Source organism: Dermacentor albipictus, chromosome 9 (assembly GCF_038994185.2).
Source record: "Dermacentor albipictus isolate Rhodes 1998 colony chromosome 9, USDA_Dalb.pri_finalv2, whole genome shotgun sequence".
Lineage (NCBI taxonomy): Eukaryota > Metazoa > Arthropoda > Arachnida > Ixodida > Ixodidae > Dermacentor > Dermacentor albipictus.
Genome location: NC_091829.1, coordinates 47,722,146 through 47,745,001, shown reverse-complemented (window position 1 = coordinate 47,745,001; position 22,856 = coordinate 47,722,146). Strand labels below are relative to the sequence as shown.

General features: G+C 43.6%; 1 protein-coding gene across 1 annotated transcript; it reads left to right on the top strand.

The window, feature by feature from the left end:
• The first annotated feature begins 242 nt into the window (after nt 1-242).
• Nucleotides 243-21,977, top strand: MAGE. Its single transcript, XM_065449460.2, has 9 exons — nt 243-658; nt 756-815; nt 923-986; nt 3,974-4,053; nt 6,348-6,445; nt 11,796-11,878; nt 14,511-14,553; nt 15,407-15,584; nt 21,244-21,977. Exons 1-9 carry the CDS (start codon nt 584-586, stop codon nt 21,319-21,321), a joined length of 759 nt encoding a protein of 252 aa, XP_065305532.2. The 5' UTR covers nt 243-583; the 3' UTR covers nt 21,322-21,977.
• Nucleotides 21,978-22,856: the final 879 nt, after the last annotated feature.

Genomic DNA, 22,856 nt, shown 5'->3' with positions numbered 1-22,856 from the left:
CGATTATGTTAAAGTACCGGGCCCCGTCACTGTAGTACAGATCTTAAAGTGCCGGGCCCCGTCACTGTAGTCACTACCTTTCGAGCAGCTCCCAGATTTTCTCTCTCGTGCCTGCTCTAACTCGCGCCTGCGCACAAACGACTGGCGCACCCCCAAATGAACGTCTCGTGCGTCACACGCTTCCTCCATGGTCACACAGCGCATGTTTGATCGCGGTGAAGCCCGATCCGGATCGAAATTATCGGTCGCGATTGGTTCGTTTGAGCAAGCTGCGCGAGGAAGCCAATAGCAGTCGAGAATTTCGATCCGGTTCGGGCATGATCGCGATCGAAAGTGGCCGTGCGATACAACCGATACAACCTCCTGTCACATGCTAGCCTTGCGTAGCCACTTCCAAAGCTAATCCAAATCATTGGCGCGCCAATGTGAGCACTAAGCAAGATTTTACGGACCGAGAAGCGAAGTTGTTTCCTTTATTCTATGAGAGAAGGCTGAAAGCTGTACGAGTGTAACATTTGCGAGTGTGTAAGAGTCTGCAGGTCGAGCCAGTGTCCGGCGTAGTGTTTTGTCTTGTTCGTTGGAAATGTCAGAATCGAAGAAACGAGCCAGACTAACTCAGTCTAAGCTCAGCTTCTCCCAGCCTTCGCGATCATCTGCGGTAAGCCACCTAGAGCTATTTTACCTAATACATATGACATTGCCTGGAGTATTGCTTGTTTTAAAAGCGTCTCTTTAAATTCTGCTTACTTCTTCAGAAGCGTGGAGATCCCGAGAAAGCCGGAGCCAGTATATCGGCGGAAGACCTTGAACGTTTGGTAAGGAGCGTGCGGTAAACCGTACATCATCGTCAAATGGTCGCGTAACTGGCGACGTGATGTTAAATGTTCTTGAACATAAATGTCACATTTTTCGCCCGTTTAAGGTCAATGACACTGTGTACTACCTGTTGATATCCGACCAGCACAAGGAGGCCATCAAAAGGAAGGGTGAGCGTACGTTCATTGCCTCGTAGTTCGACTACAGTGCACACGGTTGTTGCACTCTAGAAAGCGGTCGCGAATAACACACATACTTGCTGCGGCATTAGGAAGGAGAAACTAGTTCAGAACCGAAATGCAGCTTGCGTAGTATGGCTTCAAACGTGTGCATTTACCCGTTTCAAGGATGGAGAGATAACTGGCCTATCTGTGATATGTTGTTGGTGTTACTGTGCCAAAATAGTTCAAACAAGAAAATTGAGGAACAACGCAAGTGCTTTTTTTCAGCTTTAGGCTTAGCACTGGTAACCTAAAGAACTGCAGTGTGATGGAATGCAGCGGCATTCCTTGTTCGACCACTGTTGATAACGGTACTGACATTGCGTCACATGCTGGTGCACATAATACACCAACTTCGACATGATGTGGTTCCTGTATTAAGTAATGAATGAATAACAAGTAACAATCGCACGGAATCCCCTTGTGCAGAATAAACATGTTTAGTTGTGTGGAAAGTTACTAAAAAAGAAAAGAAAGAGAAAAATAAAGTAAATTTTAAACACTTGTAAATGCTGACAGATTAGACCTGCTTAGAACATAAATATCCTGTAGGAACTGCATTAGTTTTCGTTGTTGGTGTTAACTTCCATAACTATGCAACAGCTGACTATAGGCCATAGAGTTTCTCACTATAACACCTAGAGGGAAATCTGGCGCAACCGTCTATGGGAGTTTCTTAAGGGGGCACCATGCCGTCATGGGAATGACGGTATATGTGTCTGTGAGGCTTGTGTTGGCTGGTGTTGTACGAGGCGTCTAAAACGTGGATATGGCTACACAAATAACGCGTTCTTAAAGTAAAATCTTCGTGAAATGTTTCCATTCACGCACGCATATTGCATCTTTACTCACCTACAATGTATGACCAAGCAAAGAAAAGCAAGAACAGACGACAAACGGTTTCAAAGCGAGCACGAACCTTGTCGTCTGTCTTCCGACTTTAGCGGCCCGCTGATACATTTTACGTAACATATAATCGTACATGCAATAACAAGTTCGCATAGTTGAAAAAAACGTTTGTGCGTAATAATAAAACCAAAACAGTTTTTCACGTGTTGTTTTAGTAGAAAATTAATCATTGCGACAGACGGAACGATGCTTGCCAAGTGCGTCTTCAAGGTGTCCTGTCTTTCCGAGAACGATGCCAATCCGAAGTCACAATATACCGGCATTCCCATGCATACCCCAGCGCAGCAGCGCCAGATTTCTCTCTAGGTAATGTAGTGAGAAACTCTATGCTATAGGCACACTGCACATGTTAGGTGGTGCGACCATAGGCCATTGAAAAGCACCACCAAACGAACGGCCATGTTTTTGGAAAAGCTAACATTTACGACAAGCCATGTCTATGAGGTCGAGGAGGTGGATATTGCAGGCAATTTCAAAATCAGCACATGCATTCCTTAAACTATAAGCAACACAGTGACCAGACAGAAACTTATAATAGAACTTAGTCGCTGCAGTGTGCACATCATGTTCTTGTTTTCAGGTTAATGGCCAAAGAATTCAAGTGACTAGTGTTCACTCTGGTGCGGTGGGGCCAGGTGCTTTATGTTTGGGGGACACCGAATACCCATTAGTTGTATATGCTCCTTGCGCAAACGAGCAAACCTTTAACTAGCATTAGCTGATCCTGTCTACAATGAGAAAATGCTGCTTTCTGAATGGGAAAAAGACAAAACACAGTTTGAAATTTTTTTGCCCAGGAAGTAGGAGCAACAACGATGTCAACATTCTCATCCAAAGCGAAGTAGTTTGTATGGTTTGGTTCATTTTCTGTTCCGGATGACTTTTTGACAGCCATCATAGTGGTGGTAACCCTACGTGCCAAGCTTGCCTTTGTCCAATCAATATTTTTTGCCTCATTACAGGATTGTAGAGGGTTGAAACATACTAAAGCACATTCGTCACTTTGACACGCACCATCTTAGCTGTCCCAAAACGTTGGCTGTTGCTTTGCAACACGCAGTTGTTCATAATGTGTGCAAGTATCTTCTTGGCAGATTATCAAGGACACATACTTTGGAATGCGAACTCTTAATGCCATAAACAATATTTAAGGAAGGATATGTACAATGAGACAGCAGGCTGCAAGACGCCATCGTATTGCTCGATATCCGTGTTTGCTTGTTACAATATGTTATAATTAATGCCTGTTAGAGGCTGTGCTGGCCATGTAGCAGTGGTATATGTGCTTACCTAAGTCATGGTTTTGGCATTCGAATTTACTTTCATCAACTCCGTGCACATTATGTCCGGCCTCCTGAACAAAACACGTGCTACTGAGCGTAAAAGAAATATATTGTAGGTAACTCCACAGTGCATCCGTTTGTCATCAAAACAACTTCAACGAAAATACCCAGCATGTAGCTGACTTCACTGAACCAGCTTGGTACAGCGTTAGGGCTGTTACTTCTCTGATATCCGTGCTGGCAAAACTCTTTGTACCTGAAGCAATGCGGTGAACAATCTTGTGCACCACAACACAGTAGGTGTCACAGTTTGGATGCGGACTTATTGCAGTTAACGTTGAGGATCTCGGTTTTCGGTTGAAATGTAAATGATCCAGAACAAACGAAAGTGAAGAGCTTGGCTGGACTATGCATAGTTACACTGCCACTGCCAATGTTTTAAAAAAGTTGACTAGTTGATAATTAGTTAATAATTATATATGTATACTACTGGTGCTAATCTCAAGTTAAACTCATGCTGCCACTAGAGGCACCTTTGTAGGGCTGTAATTGCATCTGCAGGGTATACTCAACAAAATCTGTGGGTAAGAGTATGCGATCCGCACTCCTTAGTGTAGTTCATCATGATGTTGAATAACTCTTTTGTATTCGGTGCACAAGTGTAAATGTGTTATAATTTTGTATTGCTTTTATGGTAGGAATTTGAGCAAGTGTTAACAGCTGGTGTATGCTTGCTTATTGCAGACATACAGAAGCACGTTCTGAACAACAGTGGAAGAGTAATGCGCACTGTGCTGGCTTCAGCGAAGGAGAAACTCCAGGATGTAAGTTTGAAATGCGAGTAGTTGCTAATGACCGTAAATAGTGCAGCACTGTCTTTTTGTAAACATTGCTTTGAAATGGTTGACTGTAGCGTTTTTCTTTTACTGCTGAAAGAGCCAGTTTTGAGAGACCACATGACACACATTACATAAACCAGTTATCAAATGCATGGTACAAGAGTGTTCTTGGAAACTTGAAGTACTTTTCTTTCTTATGCGTACTTGCACAAACCACTTTGAGTGCCTGACAGCAGGCTTGATTGCAATGGCAATGGCTGAAAGTGTCTTAAAAGCAACCAATATGTTTCCACTGCAGTTTAAAGTAGCTTTGTCTGATATGAATTGAATAGTTACACCATATCCTTGTGAGCAGCTTATATGCAAATGTGTTGATTGGCAAGAACCTGGTTTGAACGGAATGCAAAGAACAGGACAAGGTCAGGTGTGATTGTTGTGAAACAGCTCGGTGTAAGTTGTGCAATCAGGCTACTTGCAAATGGCAGTGTTGCTTGTTTGCTGCTTTGTGCTGTCAAGCAGTCGACTATTTTCAGTTCTCTCCACACTGCTAGGTGCTATTATGTCAACAACAAACAGCATATAGCGAATGTATTTATGCTGTAAGTAACTGTGAAGAGGTGCACTTCAAAACTGTCTGCTAACTATGAGGCATACTGAGTTGTTTTCATGTCCCCCCTACTTGTTTTCACTGAAGAAGCTTTTGGCACTTATGTCAAAATAACTGATTTTGGTAAAACATTTGCAGTAGCATTGCAGGGCCTTAATTACTGTATTGAGTGCCTTAATTACTGTACTGAGTGCCTTAATTAACTTTGACTTAACACCAGAGGTAGTGGGTTCAACTCTCGACCTCCACAATGCCTATTGGAATCCAACTTGAATATATGGCCGGTTGGCCTTTATTGCCATATTGGGTCGTGGGCTCGAGTGCCCATAATAACTTTGCCACAATTAACACCAATAGTTGTGGGTTCAACTATCGACCTTCACAATGTCAATTGGAATACAACTTAAAGATATGGCCGATTTACCCATATATCCAAGTGGGTTGACTCCCATCAAAGGTTGTGGGTTTGAGTGCCCTAATTAACTTTATTTTATTTAACAGTGCCTTATATCCCTCCCACACGGGCACAGAAAATGACATTAACTGGCTAATGCCTTAAACTTTAATGTCATTCGCGGGGTGCCATAAGGACATGCATAATGGTTAAAGCTTAATGCCATTCGCGACGTAGTGCATTCTCGTAACTCACTTGGCCATCAAATGTGTACTCTCGCTCCCAATGTCTCCACATTCTGACCAGACTAAACGGATTCTTAGTGAATAACAATTAATATATTCTTCACTTTCTTTAAAAAATTGCTCTTTCTCGCGGCGTAGTACGTTCTTACAATTATTACAACTCACTTGGCAGTCGAATGCGTACTCTCGTTTCCAATGTCCCCGTCGTGGCCGTGGTGACCATATCCTGGCGAGATTAAGCTAACTTGTAGATAAAAACAACCAATATATTCACTTTTTTAAAAGGAGCTCTTTATTTTCGTAGAGATCAGCAGGCGATCTTGCCACTACGGATATAGCACTAATCGTCAGGAGAAGCTGTTCGATTGCACGGCTGCAGCTCCATGCCTTGTTGGCCTCATACTGGCCTTTGAATTTCTCGACGATGTTTGGCTCGAAGAAGCACATGCGCCAGAACAAACTGCAGCACACGGTCAAATTCTTCAGCATCATTGCTTAAGAGCTTTGAAGCTGTGAGCGCAATTTTTCCAATTTCAATGCTTTGGCTACGCTATGGATTGGTCATCGAGCTAGCTTTCGCTTCAAACAGTTTATGGCTGGGTGCAACAATGACATTCCTGAAGTAAACTACATACAATATGCCTATTAATTTTTCTCACGCCATTTCTTAAACATCTTCCTTGATAACCGTTCTTTTTTTATTGTATTACGAATGGCAAGCAAACTTAACTGTTTCACTGCAGCTATCGCCATTGCAACATTTAATGTCATTAAGTATGCGCCTGTAGCAGCAATCAAAATATAATGACATTAAGAAACTTAAGGTCTTAAACTTTTTATGGCATTAACCTCGCCCGTGTGGCACAAGTATAAATTTACTTTGCTTTAATTAACAACAAAGGTGGTGGATTACACTCTCGCCCTTCATGACTCTCGACTATACTTTGTACTCTTGACAATGGCTGTTGCCTTTTTTGCATTTTACAGGAGGACCTATTTGTGCAATGACCTTTTAATTTTTGCTTTTTCTCAGGTGTTTGGCTTCGAACTGGTAGAACTTGATGACAAACAAGGCTCTGTCATACTTGTCAGAAAAGTTGACCTTTCTGAGTTTTGTCAATTCCTGAAAAGGTAAGCATACTTTATCCTTTTGCTGCAGGTTAGGCACCAGAAATATCCCTAACACTTTCTTGAGAAAATTTCATTTTGGATGCTAATAAGTTGTGAGGAAATCGCCCTCAACATTTCTGTTATTATGGGCCCAGCATACTCATTAAAATCGTTATTCTGTCATATCAGAAAATTGTTTACTGTTGCAATGTTGCATAGATAGGCAACCAGGTATAAACTGTTCTTGCTCAACCTATAGCCTGTTCACTTTCAAAATTTGCAGTGTATATTGCTTTTTGGTTTCTGTATCCCTGAAGGAGCTGCTGACATTTTGTTAGCTGTATCGCATTGCTTTGGTGAAATATGGTATATTCATTTTCATATAAGCCGGACCTTGCTAGAAGTGCAACATATTTCTCAATGGCGGCAATAGGAAAAACAAAGCAGCTTTGAACTGAAGGTTGAGTGTATGGTGCAGGCACTGTTGTGTTCATGTTCATAATTAATATTTGTGAGATGTGCCCTGTTCTTTGCGCACCAGCTTACTATTTTTCATGGATCTCGAGGCATGCTGCAACTGAGACTTTGAGGGTGTCAGCTTTTTGAGCATGCACTACGATGCAGATCGGACATAGAGGCATTTTAAGAGTTGTGGGGGTGCTCGACTGTCTTATATGCCCTAATGTTATTTTTCCTGCGTATCTTTCACATCTTCTGTAATCTGGTTTCTTCACATAGCACATGCAGTGAAGAAAGTTGCTGTAGTTGCACACTAGTGTGAGAGATGGTGCGAGTGTCTGACACTAGCGCCACCTGAAGGAGTGGATAATTAGGCACAAGAAAAACTAGCTTCCTTCTTTTTGACTGTCGGCCGATAGTGTGTACAGACTGCCTGCATGGTTGTCCTTGTGCTCCACCGGACTTGCCCACAGAAGCCGTCTCGATTATTCAAATGCATCTCCATTATGCAAACTGTTTAGGCTTTGGTGTCTGGCATGGGGCTAAAATATTCGCTTGGTATCTTTACGTTGTGAATAGAACTTCAATTCCTTAGCTTATCCCATTGGCATATTCCATTTGTTATGTAATCTGGCTAGCTAGCACTGGTGTATAGAAGGCACAATAAATGCCGTTCTGTTTTGTTAGCATTATTGTGTACTGTGCCTTTTGTTCCATGGAGCACTTGAAACCCCAAGAAGTTGTAATTTGGGAGTACTCCTGTAGAACAGAAGCTCTCATCTGCTGTGTAATCTGTTAGGATTCCTTGCTCAGAATTAAATGCATGTTCCTGAATTTTGGCAGAGTGCCTGTTCACAAAAATGAAGTGACTGAGAAAAAAAAAAGATATTGCAGAATTTTTTATGAAACACTGCATATGCCATATTGGAACACAGAAATGAAACAGAAAAGCACACAGACATGCACACATCTGAATCTTAGCAGCTAGTTGCTATCAGAGTCTGATGACATCCTTTTCACTGTCTACCGACTGCAGAAATTCACCTTTACTTCCTTTTGATGCATTAGAAATGCCACACTTCTGGAGGTTTATGCAACCATCGTCTGTGGGAGGGCATTCGGCACACCATGGACCCACCTTGCGATGCATTGAGCTTTTTATTTTATTTTTTAGTAAGAATCAATTTTGTTTTTGATTTTGAGTAGAATTAGTTACGATTGTAACATACATGCAAATTTGAATGCACCTTTTATTAAAGAAAAGTACGAAATCGGTGGGGAACATGGAAAAATTTGCTTTTGCAAGAATTTAGTTGTGAAACGAGACAGCGCAGATAGGTAATGCATCACGGAACAAAACTTTACTGTCAAATTTTCATTAGCCTACTTTGGCCAGCTTGATTGAGGATATAGAACTGCATTGCCAACAGTACAAAGTGCACGACATGTGTCGATCAGCAGTGGCAGCATTGCCGTGAAGCAGTATTCTCGGTCAATTGATTTTGGAGATACGATCACTACTGCGAGATTTCGCGAAACTTGGCACCAGACGCAGAGCAACAGCGCTCCACGCATGCAGCAGCATTTCTCCAGCGCACGCTGTCGCATGTAGGCGCTGACGCATCTGGTACCAAGCGCGAAAGTGATAGTATTTTGTATACCCAAAGGTGGTCATTTGAGATCGCGGCCCCTTCGTGCAAATCTACGTCTGGAGCCGAACCCGCACGCGATACCTGTCAGCATTCTTGAAGTAAGGAATGCATATTCCCGGAGGATTGCTCAATCATGGCCCAATGCGTGGAACTTCATTCTGTGTCTGCCATCTCAAACGCCATAGTCAATTCCACATTGCTGAGACGTGGATTCCCTTCTTATTGCTGCATTTTTCTTGCTGAGGCACAAATTGTGTACTGCATTAGGTGTAAAAAAATGTCGACACATGTCGGTAGAACATATGTGCTGCTCCAGACAGGTGTTCAATAAACAAGATGGTGTATATGATGTGTTTCCGGTGCGATCGCTTCCGGTGCTTGGTTGTTATTGTAAACAAAAATGGCGGCATTTGTGGTGGCAGTGATATGGTGGTATCTTACCAATTTTAGTGCAAAGCAATCACATTTGAGCACATTTTGGAGCCTGCTAGCCTTGTGTGAGTAGGCAATATGCGGTGTTATGTTCCGGCAAATTTTGTTGATGCAAGATTGTAGTACAGCAACATTTCGTTGTCGAGAGGTACAAAATGCATTGAATCTATGGGCGTTCGCTGGGGATACAAAAATATTTTATTGTCATGGGTTTCGATTGTATCCTTGGATGAAATACATTAAAAGCTCATTAATTCGAATTCCGCGGGGATACTATGAAAATTCTAATTATAGAAAATTCGAACTAATGAAAGTTGGAGAAAAAATCGCTCGGTTAAGGTGCGTATGCAGTCCGATATGGTGTGAGCACACGCGCACACACGCTGCATCACGTTGGTGGGTACAATGTTTGTACTTCGAAGCACTAATGTAGCCAACGTAACTGGACGCGGCCAACGCGATTCAACATGCTCTACGTCGAGATGGCTCTTGCACCATCCACGTGTTCGTTAAACTGACTGGCTCGGAGAAAAAACAAACGTTGTAGTTTTGCCCAAAGAGCGAAGCATCAATTGCGATAGCAAATTAGTAGATAGCTATACGACGTAAGGATAGTAGTTTTATCGGCTGTGTAAACTTGTAAACATTCGCCTACTAATTAATTAACAAGTATGGTGTCATGCATGCACAGGTAAACATGAACACATCTCGCTCGATGACCGCGGAAATATAAACACCCCGTTTTGGGGCAGCCTGTAAGTCTGCTAACTTTATTCAGGCAAGGAAAACATTTTTTTGACAGCCATGTCTGCAACCCATTAAAAATGGGTGCCCAATGTGGTACCACACTTTCCTCTTTAACAAACGCAGCAGATCTACAGATATCTCTACGTGTATGTGAGGCATGCGGTTCGTTTAATCGCTTCATTATTGTTCTTGTAATAGTGCACCGGATAACTAAAAGAAGATGTTTATAATACAGAAGTTTCGTAGTTGAGCAGACGTACAGTTGGGAATGGCATTAAGTTTAGTAATGAAATGTAAGATAAGCGTAACATGTTTTTATCAGAAATCAGACTCCCGAATCGTTTCATTTGTTTAGACCCCTAGAAAAAGCCGAAAAATGCAGCTACCTTCTTGTTTTTAACTTAAACATATTCTAGCGTTTTACGTCTGGCGATACGATTATGAGGCACCGTGTTCAGTTCACGTCACCTGGGGTTCTTTAACGTGCGCCTAAACAGAAGCAGACGAGTGTTTTTTCATATCGCTTCGATCGAATTCCGCAACCTGATTTAAACCCATGAGCTTGAGTTCAGTAGCACAGCACCATATCATCTATGTAGCCACTAATTTGGCTACCGGGCCCATTTTTTTCTTTTTTTTTTCGTTGTTGTTAAGCATGGAAAAAATATTTCACATGGCTTACGCGCCAAAGATTAGCATGTATAATGGCTACCTATAACTGTTTTTGGCGCCTGAGGACCGACCACAATAAAAGAACCCACACCAATTACTCTGCATTGTATTATGCAAGGAACATGGAAACATGAATGGGATGTTGCACTGTTTTTCTATAAGTATACTGCCTGTAAATCTGAGTACAGGACACCGGATGGGGCAGATATTTTTTATTTGTTTGAAGTGGTAAGCAGGAAACTTAGATATGTTTTTCTGTCTGTGTTTCGTGAGACCTACTGATGGAAACCTACATGTGCAAAAATATGTGGGTACAGGCTGCTTGAAGAACAAGAAAATATTTGTTCTCCAAAGGGAACCGTACAATCACATATTAGAATGAAAATTGACACAGCGGCCGCAATGCACTTACAATCACTGAGCGGAATTTTAAAGAAAGATAAAATGAAATAAAGAAGAGAAGGAAAGGAATCTATTGCTAAGGCATAAATACATGTCATATACAATTATAAACACCGTCTGGGCGGTCTGAACACGTATACCAGTGCACAAGATAGTACGAATGACGCTTCCGAGAAGTATCGCCAGCAGTTTCCAATGGCGCGACCTTGATGCGTCCTAATCCGCTTCGATAGCAGCACAGCCACAGTATTTTTCGTCATCGCACGCCTCACTGTAAATCATGTGCTGCCCAAGCCGCTCGTCCCACTCAGCCGTATTTTAGTACACTCTAGCCCCCCCCCCCTCTCTCCCTCTCTCCCTCCACCTCACTCCCGTGCCTTACGCACGAAAGGAGAAGGTGTGCATCTGGCCCGGCTTCGTCACTCGCGCAAGCGAGATTGAGCAGCGTTTGCCGGCCCACCCTTGCATGCTTTCGCTTGCACATATAGCATACGGTGCACAGCAACAATTTTATCGCCCGTGAGCTTTATATGGAACCTCACGGGAGAGAAGTGACCTGCAACAAAGGTGTTGTCCATGCCTGGCCAGGGGCAAACGCGTCGCTCTCCAGTCAGACCTAAAGAATGGGCCACACATGGAAAAAGCAAAGCTGTGGCGATGCCAGCATAGCCGGCGTCACCAACGTGCTCCCACACACTAGCACTCTCTCCATCCACGATGGCGTGGAGTTTGAATTATCGGTGGTGGTGTGGATTTCAATGTGAATTAAAAGGACGCATTGCTAGCTGGACCACGGCGACTACTGCGAATTATCCGAAATTTCGAATTAATGAGTTGTGAATTAACAAGATATTACTTTATGTGTTTTTCAGTGTCAGTGAGCCAAAGAACGGTGCTAAACTTGAATTTTCCTCTGCAAACACCGTGTGCATTAGCTGCATGGGTGAAGTGCAGAATTACACACTTTATGCAATTAATGACTCACTTTATCATCTCCTAAATTTCAGAAGTGACAAAGACCTTGCAAGACAGGGTCTCATAACGCTTCTCTTGGCTCTTATTCTCATGAATGATGGAGTCATTCGCGAAGGTATGTGGTTTCTTTATTTTCATATTTTTTTTGTCATATGTCCTTATGCTTGTAAAGGTGTAAGCACTTACTGTATCTTTTTTACGCATATCAAAAATATTTATGTCCAAGAATAGACAGTGCACCTCAAGTTAGTTCATTTGACCATACTTGACATTCCCAGAAAGTGTCTATGCATGTTCATTGAATTTGAACACTGATTAACTCGGACTTAGTTTTTTTTACTTCCCACCTGGGTCCAGTTAACGGAATATGTCTCTGCTATGTGCATAATTAATGCAAAGTTAATTCTGATGAATGACAAATGTGGCACCTGCCGCCACATCCTGGAATTGAATTACCCATGGTATGTAGTTGCAATGTTATGACTTAAGCATTTACAAGTTAATACCCCTGCTCGATATTGGGTAATACCACTGTGCGGTGAATGGGACGATGCATTACAGCAGCATTGCATGTGATATATTGCACTGATCAAAATCATTGCACATAGAATAAGGCCACAATGAAGAGCTGTGTGTGGCTTTTACATGCAGTATGTTCCACTATTAAAGGGAACGCACCAATGTATGGCTGCCACTTTTATCCAGCTGCATTTGCTGGCTGAAGCTATATCGATGCACAGCACAGGGATGTAGAAAGGTGTCAAATCCACCAACCACAAGTCATCGGCTGCAAAGCTGGGTGCTTGCCCGACGGGAATATTTGCCAATGTTCTACACTCATCTGTTTCTTTTGAAAATGGATTGAACTCCACAGGGGAGTCTGCGTCAGCAAGCATTTGGTGTATTGCGACACCGCGTACATAAGCACACGAGGTTTGGACCCTTCCACGTGTAGCCGTGCGCGGCTTAGCTGTGTCTGGGGAAAAGGGGATCCTGGAGGTTGAGACGATTCCAGTTGTACGGACCTTTAAGGCCCTCTGGCGGAGGCAGCACACCTCTTTGGCTTCTGCTTCACATAGACGGCACCTCCAGACTGATCCACCTGGAGGAAATCATCAGTTGCCTTTTCCTGTACTCCTCTTCAGTCTTACTCTCTCTCTTTCACTTTTTATCTTTCTTGTCTTCTACTCACTTCCTTTTACTTCCAATTTTCCGGGTGGCAAGGGTTAACCTTGTGTGGGTAGCCAACCTTCGTAATAGTACTAATGTTCTTAATACTAATGTTCCTCAGTTATAAAGGGGAAAATTAACTATGTGTGTTATTCTGAAATATGCGTTGTATTGAAATTCATAGGTTGGAGACGTAATGCATAGGGCAAATAACCCGTGGTTCATTAGATTTTGTGGGGATTGAGGTATGCCTTGACGCCTTTTTGTGGGCATTCACCTGTTCTGTTGTTCCTGCTCCTCTATGGTTCTCGATGGTGGCTTTTGCCACAAACTTATTTGAGGCGGTAGCACTTCACATGGCCGACTGTGACGGCTTTGGTGGCACGGCCAATGAGATAGGTAGAGTGAGTGCGAAGGAGACCTCTTCAGGACAGTACTGGTTACATGCATGCTTTCCTCTCATCTGCCGGCCCCTTTGTTAGGGCCTCGGACTTGAGCTCGTCTGTGATTCCTTTGCACCTGTGGTGAGTGCGTATCTTGTGTTGATCTTTTTCCGAATGCTAAGCCTAGTGCTTGTGCGGGATCATTTTGCACTGAGCCGCATTTATTGAAGGGCCGAGCCAACGGAAATTGCCTAAGCTCTCATGAGATGGCCCATTGATTATTGCGAGAGAAAGCAGCATAGATGTGGGGACTCTCCGTGTGGCAGGCCGCGAGGAGCCATCCTCTTGCAGTGATCTGCTAGCTGCACTTCTGTCTGTATTTTTTCCGCGTCAGCCCGGGACCTGGTATTTGTGCAGCCTTGGGTGTCGCCGGAGACAAAGTTGACAGTCACTTCAGCACACACTAAAGAAGATGAAGGCAAAAGCCTGCGTGCTCATGAGACATTTATTACTTTACTTGACATTTTCATTTGAATGCATTACTTCTGTTGTTATCTATAACAAAAGGTCATGGGTTCGAGTGTCCTAATTAACTCTACCTTAATTAACTGTGCCATAATTTGGTGCCATAATGGCAGACGTCGGATGCATCCCATGAGCCGTCTAAGGCTTTTGCCTTAATAAAAGATTTCTGCTAACTTAGGGCAATACTGTGTGTTCATATGCGGCCACAGTGTTTAGTAGCCCTCCCTTTTGCGGCCTGAGCGCACATGCTAGAGTACGAGAGGTGATGACAGAAGCAGCCCTATGGCCATGTAAGCCAAAACCCACAGTGGTCGTTACTCCTGTGTGATATGAGACCCCCACATATTACAGAATGGGTGCTAAGAGAAGGAAAGCATGGTCAGGGGCAGCAGAGAACTAGCTGGGTGGTGTGATGAAATTGGGAAATTTGCAGGCATAGAAGGGGATCAGCTGGCTCAAGGCAGGGGTAATTGGAGATTGCTGGGAGAGGCCTCCAGCCTGCAGTGGGCTATATATTCAGATGATGTTGAGGATGACTGTACATTTGAGCTGAGTGCTTAGATGCGCACCGCACATCTTATTGCTCAAATGCAGAACACATACAAACATGCATGCGCATGGCATGAAGGCTTGATTTGTGAATCTTGGCTTTGTTTGTATTCCCTGCAGATTCACTTTGGAAAATGCTGAAGCCCTATGGCCTTGACCCGAAGTGAGTTTTTCCTTATACTTCTAGTACCTGTGGGAAATGGTTTACTTCAAAGCTGGTTCAAAGGGTCTGTGCTTGTTGGTTTGCATCAGTTACATTATTTTGTTCAGTGATGCCTTTCCATTCGATGGGTTACCAGTTGGTATGTTATACTAATACTGTTGTGACGTTCTTTACACTATGATTCTTGTTTGTGTTTGGGGTGATACCTGCAATGCCATTGGCTTCGAGGGTTGTTCACAGCCCTAAAAAAATGTTCACAAAGAAATGCCTCCTAGTTGTTGTTTTTTTCTATTCATCAAGCTACTATATTAATTGGAGGCTGGTAATTTGCAAATTTCTGTGCTGATGCTCCTTGTGATTGCACATGCATTTTCATTGCATTCTGGAATGAAGCATAACTGCAGCAGCCGTGGAAATAGCGTCATTAATTAGCGTCCCAAACTGTGAGCTCTCTATAAACTTTTGCAGTGGAGCAGGGATGTTGTAGACACCAGTAAGAAGAGTGTGGTTGCGTGAAGCTTATTCTGAGGTGTATGAAGCTGTGCTTGGTGAAGTACATTAAAAGTGGAATGAATCAGCTCACTCAAGGTGGCTCGCGTAACCAATCGGGAAACAACCATGGTTCAGTTACCATATGAACATTGAATCAGTGTTCTGAACCTCAACAGGGAAAATGATGAGACAATGAAAAAAACCAGTGTGTGTACCACAGTGTTCTTCAACTGCTCACCTATCAACCATATACTGCTCTAAAATGCACGTGTTTGTGAAATGCTCAGCTATTTTGGTAGGTTGTGCATGTGTGTGCTAATCCTCTGCACGTGCGTATGCCTTTCTTCTCAATTTTTTTCAGCTTGTTGGATTCTGCCTTTGGTGACGTGAGGAAGCTGATCTGCGTAGAGCTTGTCAAGCAAGTGTACCTCGAGCAGTCTGTGGTTCTTGGATCTGATCCACCATTGAATCAGTACCGGTGGGGCGTGCGTGCAAAGAAGGAATTCTCAAAGCGTTCTGTCCTCGAAATAGTCTGCAAGGTACTTTTAGTCTCATTAACAAGCATAATGGAGCTAAACTGGCCAGTGATAATGAAGCATTGTTGCAGCACTGTTCTGTGGTTCACAAGATATTCTCTGCGCCCTGAATTGGGCTTGTTGGTTTGCTTGTGTATTGGATGTGTCATGCTTAAATGTTACATGACCAAAAACAGTAGGTGCTAAAAAAAAAGGAATAGGTACAAAAATAAGAAAAAAAAAACAAGAACAGGTGCCGACTACCAAAAAATGTATGCACAAAGAAAGCAAAAATCTTTGCTCACAAAAATTAGGGCCATTCGAATGTTCAGTATTGTGAGTACAAGTCAATTATTACATATAAATATTATGAGGCCGAGACCGACTAAGTTGCGAAACACTTATTCCAAAAAGGAAATGCGCCAGCTCAAGAGTAAAGGAGCAGAAGATTAGGGATGATGATGGCTATGTACATATAAGAATAATGAAGTACATTAATAGTGCTTACACTAACTTCCCTCCTGCATGGAAGCGGCCAGCCTGGCCCCAGCTTAGATAACATCTAAACACAGAGTGCAGGGTTTCATCCGCGAGGCTTGGACAATTTCTGCATTCCAGCGATGGCGGTCAGTGAAAGGGTGCACTGGGACAACGAGGTAGTTCACTGCAGAAGTTTGTTGCACTATGATGTATGGGTCAATGTAGTGTACAAGGAACTTCTTACAGAGTTCTAGAGTTCGGAATAGAGTCCAAAGCAGGGCTTGGTCTCCAAGGTGAAAACTGATGTCTATGCGTTTGTCGTCGCAGCCACGTTTTTTCTCAACTTGGGTAGCATCTGTTCTTCGCCGAGCGATTCGACGACAATTTGCAACTCTGACAGCAAAGTCTTCTGGAAGGGACACGTTAGGCAAAAAAGCTGAAAAAAGAAATTCTCTGTTGAATACGGAGGAAAGCGATCATCCATACACAAGGAAAAAGGGGCTGCAGCCGATAGCCCATTGAATAGTTGTGTTATATGCGAATGTCACAAAAGGATGAATTTTATGCTAGTCAGTGTGGTTAGGACGGACGTACATGGAAATCATGTCAGGCAGTGTGCGATGGAAGTGCTCAGTAAGGACGTTGGTTTGTGGATGATAGGTACAAGTAGATTTTTGCACAGTATCAGTGGCCCAAGGAACTTCCTTGAGAATTTGGGAAATAAGTGCCTTGCCGCAGCCACTCAGAATAATGTGAGGAGCCTTGTGGTGCAAGATGTTGAGCACAAGAAATAGCCAGCGACCTCAGAATGAATATCGGATTGAAGAGGTGCAGTCTCGGCATATCTTGTTAAGTGGTTGACCGAAGCGACAATCCAGCGGTGACCGGAGGGTGTCAAAGGCAAGGGTCCACATAAATCATCACCAACAAATTCAAAAGGTGCGTCCGGGCAAGGGAAAGGTTGTAGTAAACTGGCAGGAGGGGAGGTCGAGCATTTGCGGTGTTGACATGACGCACAAAAGGCAACGTATTTGGCCACCATTGTAGATAGCTCAGAAGCAGCAGGTCTTGATGCAGTCATAGGTCTTGTGGAAGCCTAAGTGGCCAGCTGATACTTCATCCTGAAACGCCTCTGATATGTGAAGGCGAAGGCAGCGAGGTAGGACTTGGACCCACCGATTACCTGTCAGGTGGTAAACGTAGCGGTGTAGCACACCATCTTGAAGGCGGAATTATGATAGCTGCCGTCGCAAGTGACTATTGGGTGGCTCGGTGACCCCACTAATGTGATCCATGAAAGTTCGGCAGTAGGATTCGGCCCGCTGAAGCAAGACGAAATCAAAGCGTGATGAAAGCATAACTTGGTCCAGGGGCCTTAACGAGAGCTAGTGTGAGGCAGATGTAGCGTTGGAACGACGTGATGGGGAGGACGATGGCGCGTTACTGGGAGAGAGTGAGAGTGGGCAGCAAGACAGTGTGTCTGCATCGTGATGACATTTGCCAGACTTGTACATTATTGTAAAGTCATATTCCTGCAAGGGGAGTATCCAGCGTCCTAAGTGCCCTGATGTGTTTCTCATTGATGACAGAAAACGCAGAGCATGGTGGTCAGTGACGATTGTGAAGTGGCGGCCATAAAGGTGTGGGCTAACGGTAGGGGCGAAATTTCTGAACCGACCAAACAATAGCCAGACACTTGCCAGACACATTTGCCCTTTAGAGGCTGCATTACGTTGCAGAAGTACTGCTCCAATACCTTGTGTGCTTCCGTCAGTATGGAGTGTGGCGGGGGCTCTTTCGTCGAAGTGGCGAAGCACTGGTCTGGAAGAAAGGTGTTGCTTGAGAGCTTGAAAAGCCGACTCACAGTCTTCAATTCATGTGAAGGAGCCACCGGTAACCAGTAGCTTGTGTAGAGGAGCCACTATTGCAGCCAAGTTGCGGATTAATCGACGAAAATTGGACACCAAGCCGAGGAAACTATGTAAGTCTTCCTGCTGCTGTGGACGAGAAAACTGGAGAACAGCAGTAATCTTTTCGGGGTCTGGCTGGATGCCATCCTTTGAGACGTCGTGGCCTAATACTTTTATACTTTTGCTTGCAAATGTGCATTTTTTTGTGTTGATCAGGAGACCAGCATTTGCAAGGCACTTGAGAACTTCGTCTAATCGTTGAAGATGTTGGCTGAAGTTAGAGGAGATGACAATATCATCCAGGTAACAAGAGGCAGGTCTTCCATTTTACTGCACAAGGAACATTGTCTATCGTGTGCTCAGATGTGGCTGGAGCATTACAAAGGCCAAAAGACATCACATTAAATTCATAAAGTCCATCCGGTGTAGCGAACACGGTTTTTTCTTTGTCAGTCTCATTTATGGGAATTCGCCAATAGGCTGATCGAAGATCAAGGTGGGAGAAATACTCCATCCCCTGTAGTGTGTCCAAAGCGTCGTCAATTCGAGGTATGGGAGGTATGGGATTGCGTGTGATCTTATTTAGCGCTCGATAATCAACGCAAAAGCGAACGGAGCCATCTTTCTTCTTGACCAGAACCACAGGAGAAGCCCAGGAGCTAGATAAAGGACGCGTTATGTTTCACGCAAGCATGTCAGCAACCTGTTCTTCAATGACCTTTCGTTCAGACAATGATACACAGTAAGGGTGTCGTCGTATGACAGCAGAACCATCGTTTTCGATGCGGTGTGTGGCCACAGAAGTTTGGCTCAACACAGGGGAATAGCTATCAAACCAGGCCTTGTGTTTCACCAAGAGAGCCAGTAAGGCTTCAGCCTGAGGAGCTGTTAGGTCAGAATCGATGACAGCTGGGAGAGGGAAAGAATCATCCCAACCTGAAGTTGGTGCTGGCGATGAAGAAGGCAAAGCTTTACGATAGGGATGGGTTGAAAGTCGGTGAGGGTCGCCACAGTCATCCCTTTGGGCAACATCACAAGATTTGGCGTTGTGTTGCAGGCAGACAGAAAAGCACAGCCACGTGAAAACGAGACAAGGCAAGCAGTGGTGAGAATTCCACGTGAAATACAGCAGGGAGAAGGGGGGACTGTAGCATCTCCGTCGGCGATCTGACTGAATTTTACGGCTACAATCTTTTTGTGACCAGGATGTAGGACGTAGTCTACAGCAACAGCCAAATTGAAGTATGAAGATGACGAGTCTGTAATAGGTGCAAGCGCTGTATCCATGATATGTACAACTTTCTCTCTACATGAAATAAAGGACTAATAATAATAATAATACATAAATAAATAAATGACGCCTGAAGCAGAATGTAGAATGTCCCAGACCAGGATAAGTTCATGAATACATGAAGGAAGCACAATAAACGCAACGTGGTGCTGAATGCCGTCGATGAGAACACGAGCATTACGCTGCCAATCAGGGTGAATTAATGCATTATTAGCACCATTCAAGGTAGGTCGAAGCTAACTTGTTTCAGAGCCACGAGGACAAATCACAATGAAGAACAGACACGGCGGCACCGGTATCGACGAGAGTTGACACAGGAATGGCTTCAACACGGGAACTCCTTTAACAGTTACAGAAAGCATGTTGGCCGAGCAAACAGGAGGAATTTGTGAAGATCGATAGGAAGCAGTTTTCACTCCAAAAACTTCCAACAGTTAGTTTTCTGGGTGCTGGGCTGAAAGATGGGAAGTGGGGCGAAGCGGTAATGTAGAGCGCTGGTAGGATGAAGGAGAATGATGTCTGGCTGAACGGGGACTATGATGTGGATTGAGGGCTGCTGGAGGAGACGGAGAACAGTGCTGAGGAAACGAGTACGATGGGGGTAGCAGCTGTCAGGTCGGCAGGTGTGGTCTCTCTCGTACTCGGCATAGCCACGTCTTTTATTCTGTTGGCGATGGCGGCAGAGTGAGATATATGGCTGCATACACTGCAGTAAAAGCAAACTGGATGAAGTGTACGCTACTGAGGGTAGGATGGCGCAGCAAGCGCCTGGGTGCCCATCGAAGCCAAATGGCCATAAGTAACTTCAGTACGCACGAAGGTCACGGTAGTGGTTCGCAGAGAAGCAAAACCCGTGTACGTACGTGTTGAGCACGCTGCTGGAGTAAGAAGCATTGTGGATGTAGTCATCACTTACAACTCTTGATTGACAACCTCGCGCAAGTCAAAAGTTTGGGGTTGTGACATAGGCAGCAGGAGAATGCCGCAGGTTTTGTGCTTGAAGCTCTTCACGGATGATGGTTTGGATGAGAGCACGGAGACCAGAAGAATGGGGGACCTGAGAATCGCTGCTGTCCTTTTGAAGACGAAGAGACTACAGCTCGTCTAGGCACTGATAAGTGGAAGTTATGTGGTGGACGGAAGCTGGATTTTGCATGATTGAGGCGTTGAAAGCGACAGTTCCAATGCCTCTAATTATCTGTCGAATGTGTTCGGCTTCCGTCATGCTAGGGCTTGCATGGCAGCCCAGAGCCAAGACATCCTCTCTCTATGAAGTGTAAGACTCGTGTGGAAGTTGGAGGCAGATGTCTAGCTTCTGTTTGGCAACTTCTGCATGGCCAGACGAGGAAACGAAGATGTGCCGCAGCTTGGCGGTAAACGTTGACTAAACTGCGATTTCGGAGTCATGCTTGAAATACCACGTCTTTGCAACCGGTCAAATAAAATACGATGTGCACCAATTTCTGGGTGTCAGTCCACCGATTGCATGAACTCATGAAGTCGTTGTCGAGCCATTCGTCAATGTCATCACCACGGAACCCTAGGATATTGATCTTGGAGGCTTTGGGCATGCGTACGAAATGTTTTTATAGCTTTCATTTTTCTTTTTTATTCCATGTGTAGTGTTGCATTATTATCAGAGTGTTTATGATAGGTAGATCTCAGGTGGGCTGTTTACTCATTTTCCTTCATATTATATCTGAATACACATACATTTATTATGAAAGCTACATTCGTTGAGTAACACACTTGTGTCATTCACATTTCAACCTGGACCATGGGTGAAAATAGTGCAAAATAAACACGGACAAGGGAGGAACACAGGACAAACACTGACTGCCAGCTACTAGGATTTATTGTGCACATATACCTATGAAAAAGGGGGGAAGGGTTGCTAACTTCCACTTCATTCACGCATGCTCACATTCATACCCTTTTAAGAGATAAACATTTTGAATGTGCCTGTTTGTCCTGATTATGTGACGGGGTCTTGTTTGTCCAGGTCATGGGCCAAGGGACACGTCCAGAGCACTGGGCATCGGTGTACGATGAAGTAGTGCGTTCCGAGCAAGACAACTGACAAGGAACCTGATGTTAACCTCCCACATTGGGCATCATATAATTCACTGCATAATACTTATCTTTCTTTTTCCGCAGTTTGAGAGGAAGGCAGTGTAAATTTTTCTACAGTGCAGACAACAAAAAGTGAGGGAGAGAAACCGGCACATCGTTTGGGGTGTCTGTTTCTATTCTTTCAGCAGACTAGCGCACATTAGGAAACAAAGAAGGCCAATGTACAGACAGATGGAGCTCTCTGCTCATTTGTTCTTTCTTGGTTCTTCCTGAGTGAGTACTGGTCTGTTGAAAGGACGCAGACACCTTAAGTGCCATGCCACAGAGGTGCAGCAATTATTGGCAAACCAGCACTTCTTGATCTTTTTGTTATACTATAATTTCAGTTTGGTTGCATATATGTAATGTAAAGATTGTTTGTATTTTGTGTCTTCACCCATTACTTATATTGTAAGCCAGACTGCTATATTCTGGTATTAGCTGTTTCGCAATAAGGCTTGCACCTAAAAAAAATTCAGCTCAGGTTTGGTTATAATTTCTTTTTAATTTTCGTTTCACACACAAAACGATACTGTGATATGTACATACTTCACCGACTTTATCTGCTGGGTTGCTTGATGATGAACGTCCTTCTGTAAATAATAAAGTTGTGTAAATGTTGTATACCTGACTCCTGAACTAAGATCTGTTTCGAGACTGCACCAGCACCATGTTCCTCTTGTTGGATGCAAATGGGTGCATTTGCTCGTAGTTCTACGGCAATCACTCTCACCTTGGACTGCAACGGGGGGTATGGTCTAAAGATAGTAATACCAATTGCAAATAAATTTTTTTCAGTTCCAGTTATTAGCTTCCTAAAATTATAGCCTATATAGCTAAAAACCTATGTAATTGTCAGTATTGCTACTGCTCCATGTGTAACAAAACATAGGTTTTCAAGATGTCCACTGTAGGTGTAACAACATCCAAAAAAGAAAATATTTAAGTCAAACTAAATTAAAAGATTTTTCTTCTACAATAATGAATTCTTAATTTGTAGCGAGAACAAAGCTTTTAATAAGCAAGAAAATTGAAAATTGGAGTGGCGCTAGATATTTTGGGCTGTGTTGCGTCTCATCTGACCTGACCACTGGCTAATTGACAGAAAACGGCAGGGTGGGAGATTGTGTGGGGATTACGTCAACTAGTCCGTTTTGGCACGGCGATCCAAATTGAGGTGCAACAGGGGGACTTTGGTGGTGGCAATTTATTCTACAATGAAGTCATATGTATTGGCCCTCAGGAAATGGTGATAGAGTTCGAGGGGAATAATCTATATCGATATAACTCGGCTGAATGTTTTCCTTTGGCAACTTGAAAGTGAATATTTTATTTTACAAGCTTGTTGTAGACTATTACATCAATTATGCACCATTCTGCTGTGGTTTAGAGTTTTGTAAAAGGCATTAACCAATAATAATAGTGCTGCAAACCAATAACTTGGGGTTGTTTCATGCTTTCTTTTTGCCATGTGTGTTTCATTCAGTCGCTTACACTGCGAGT